We start from the raw sequence: 3339 nt of genomic DNA on the forward strand, positions 1-3339 counted from the left end.
GGTTACAAGTTAAACATATTTCTTGTCCTGTACTACATATATGATAACTGATTAAAGGGAAGCTCAATAAAAATAGACAATTCCTCTTCGTTTTCAAGGGAGAGTTGGTTCCATTACACTGGGACTTGGGGTCCCGTCTGTGTGTGTGAACGCCTGGTGGGGTGCCCAGAGTCTGGACACAAGAGTATGGGCACTGCTGGAGGCACAAGGATGCCCGCTGAGACATCAGGAAAGTCTTTTTTTGCTGTGCGGGTGTCTGAGCGCTGGCACAGGCTGCCCAGAGCGGTGCTGGGGTCTCCATCCCTGGAGATGTCCAACACCCAGTGGACACGGTCCTGGGCAGCCAGCGCTGGGGACCCTGCCTGGGCAGGGACAGAACACGCGGGGTGCAGAGGGGCCTCCAGCCCCAGGCGTTCAGTGGCTCTGTGGTGCTGAGATTCATCACAGCCGTGCGATAAGGATACCCAGGGTAATCACAATAATGATGAGGACAATAAGCACAAAAGCCAGGACAACTCTACGGGATGGCCTCCAGCTGAATCGCGCCCTCTTTATCCTGCCTGCTCTGTACCTCGCCATGTGATACTCCACCTGCTCTTCTGTTAAATTGGGCTCCAGGTACATCTCATTGCTGTAGTACCTGTTCCCATTCGCCTGCACCATGCAGCGGACCATCCCCATCAGCTCCATGACCTGGTGGTCCCGTTCGGCTCCAGTTGCCCGGTTGTTGAAGCCGCAGTACCTGTTCCCACATCTCTCAATCAGCTTGTGGAGAGCTTTGTTGTGAGTACAGGACACATAGTCATGCAGAGATCTCTCCCCCAGCTCTTCCGCACGGGTAAATATGACAATCGCGTGCCCCAGAACATCAGCTCCAAAGATGTCCTGCAGTCTCTCTGCAGCCTCCTCGTCCTCCTGGGTGAATCGGCCCAGCTGGGTCACCAGCAGCAGCGCGTGGGGGCCCGGGGAGGACAGGCTGATGCACCGAATAATTTCTTGGTGCACCTCACGGCTTGCACCTTCGGGGTTGAAAATGTCGGCCGTGTCAACCACCATGAAGTCCTCGCCATCCCAGTGACCCTGTGCACTCGCACAGCTCACGGTCACTGGCTGGGTGGACAGCTTGGACTCAAAGACGCATTCCCCGAGGAGGGTGTTCCCCGTGGCGCTTTTCCCCCCACCAGCCTTCCCAGCCAGGATCAGCCTCATCTCCAAGGCCCCGCCGACCCCGGGCTGCATGTACACACGACCGACGGCCACGGTCACACTGCGGAGACAAAAGCAGACACCCAGGGCTCCGTCAGCAGGCACCCAGATGCTGGGTGCATCACTGACAGCAGAAGGGATTTTCATTAAAAGTGGGAATGGTTTCGAAACCTCACTGCTGGCCACTGGAGGCTGCGGGGCTCTGTGTGCCCCCGCTGTGGGAAGGGCTCGGGGGCACTGCAGCTGGGTCTGGCTGCAGTGGCACCGGGACAGACTGGGTCCCCCCTACATGCCTGGACATCAGAGCAAGAGCAGCGCAACTGGCATCTGTGGATCGCACTGCCGCGTGTGCAGTCACAGCAGTGCACGGACAGCAGCAAGGAACAGAAATTCAAAATAAAAGCTGGAGCTGCGAGGTGCTGCGGGGAAACAGAGCCGCTGCTCTGTTTCCTCAGTCTCAGCCTCAGTCTGCAAAGGATTACAGGCACGGGGGAAGGCAGCAAGGCGGCAGGGACCCTCGGGTGGTGGCAGGAACCCTCAGGGCAGTGACACCTGTGCAGCCGCGGCCCCGCGTGGGGCTGAGCACGGTGCCCAGGGACTCCCCCGGGCTGGTGCTGGGGCTCTGCCAAGCATGGGGAGCGAGGAGTGGGGAGAAGGGAAAGAGAGAGGAGGGGACAGTGGAAAGAGCCACTTCCCTGCCCCGCTGCCCTGTGCCAGGTCCCTAGGCACCCTCGGAGCCCTCCCCGCCGGCACGGAGCCTCGCGGCCCCTGGCCTCCCGCCCGTACCTTCCTGCACGTCCTGCGCTGGCGTTCGCCTTGTCCCCGCGGGACGCTCACAGCCACCAGGAAGTGACAGCGGAGATGGCCGGTGTCAGCCTGGAGAACTGTGCTCATGCCACAAGGGCAGCACCGGCTCCTCCCGCACCAGCCCCCAGCTTGGTTTCGATTCTGTGCAGCACTGGAGGTGCAGGCAACTCTAACGCTACTTCCTGTAATTCCTGTAATTCCTCCAGAAACAGTCTGGCCTCAGAGTTATTTAACTGCCGCGATGATCTGTGCTTAGTTTTCAAGCAGTTTCTCCTGCTGCTGGTGGGACTGGAGGCAGAGCCCTGACAGAAGAAGGGGCAGGAGACGAGGCAGCTGCAGCCTGCATCGCGGTCAGGAGCTGCGTTCGACCCCGCACACTGCTCAGGGCTGGGACAGACCCCGTACACTGCTCAGGCTCAGGGCTGGAGGTTCAGGTGCCGGATGAGGGCACTGAACTGACGGCGATTCTGGGGGGAGGCTCCTGCTCTAGCTGGGGGCCGTGCACATCCTCTGTGAGCTCGGCAGGTTTCCCAAAGCACTGCAAGGGTTGCCAGTGACCGAGCTGAGTTTCCCTGCCAGCTCCTTGTTCCCCAAGGCGTCGGTACCCCCTCCCAAGATGGCCACAAGCAGCTGAGGAGGAGCAGCCCTTGCCCGGGCTGCCCCCATCTGCCACCACGGTGCAGCGAGGCCCAGCCACGCTCCCCTGCCCCTGCGGCCCCTGCTCCTGGGCTGTGAGGGGCTGGCAGAAACGTGCCCTGACCCTGGCACGGGGTGCGGGGCTGCCAAACGCTGCTCCCTGCCTCACGGGGTGCGCAGCCATCTTGTGGGTGCTTGCATGCGTTTACCCTCGGCTATACAACCACTTCCTGCATGCACACAAAGAAGGCAGCATGCATACGCCAGGTGTGTTAGTGACCCGACTAAGCGCTTGCCCGTTAGCGACCCGAAGGTTGCACATGCAAAAGACGACCGAAGAGTACTGTGAAATCTATCTCAGCAGATCCAATCGTTATAAAAATGGAGCCGGAGAAGGAGGGAAAAGAGGTGGAACTTATGGTAGATGCACAAGCAACGTACTCAGTTTTAAATAAAGCATTAGTATCAGTGGGGAATGATTACATTGTAGTGAAGGGGGCAACTGGCCAATCTGGAATAGCATATTTCTGCAAACCATTGAAATATAAGTATGGGAAACAGTGGGGCATTCACAATTTCCTATACATGCTCAACTCTATGGAGTCATGCCTAGGGAGAGATTTATTGGAAAGATTACGAGCGATCATTTCATTTAAAAATGGGGAGATTATTCTGGAGGTAAATGATCAA

At 58.3% G+C, this 3339-nt stretch overlaps 1 protein-coding gene across 1 annotated transcript; it reads right to left on the reverse strand.

Moving 5' to 3' along the window:
* Nucleotides 1–317: 317 nt before the first annotated feature.
* On the reverse strand, nucleotides 318–2056 carry LOC116486622 (GTPase IMAP family member 1-like). Its single transcript, XM_032183013.1, has 2 exons — nucleotides 1993–2056; nucleotides 318–1267 (listed from the first exon to the last, which is right to left on the reverse strand). Exon 2 carries the CDS (start codon nucleotides 1237–1239, stop codon nucleotides 442–444), a length of 798 nt encoding a protein of 265 aa, XP_032038904.1. The 5' UTR covers nucleotides 1240–1267; nucleotides 1993–2056; the 3' UTR covers nucleotides 318–441.
* Between the last annotated feature and the right edge of the window lie 1283 nt (nucleotides 2057–3339).

This window comes from Aythya fuligula, chromosome 2 (assembly GCF_009819795.1).
Source record: "Aythya fuligula isolate bAytFul2 chromosome 2, bAytFul2.pri, whole genome shotgun sequence".
Lineage (NCBI taxonomy): Eukaryota > Metazoa > Chordata > Aves > Anseriformes > Anatidae > Aythya > Aythya fuligula.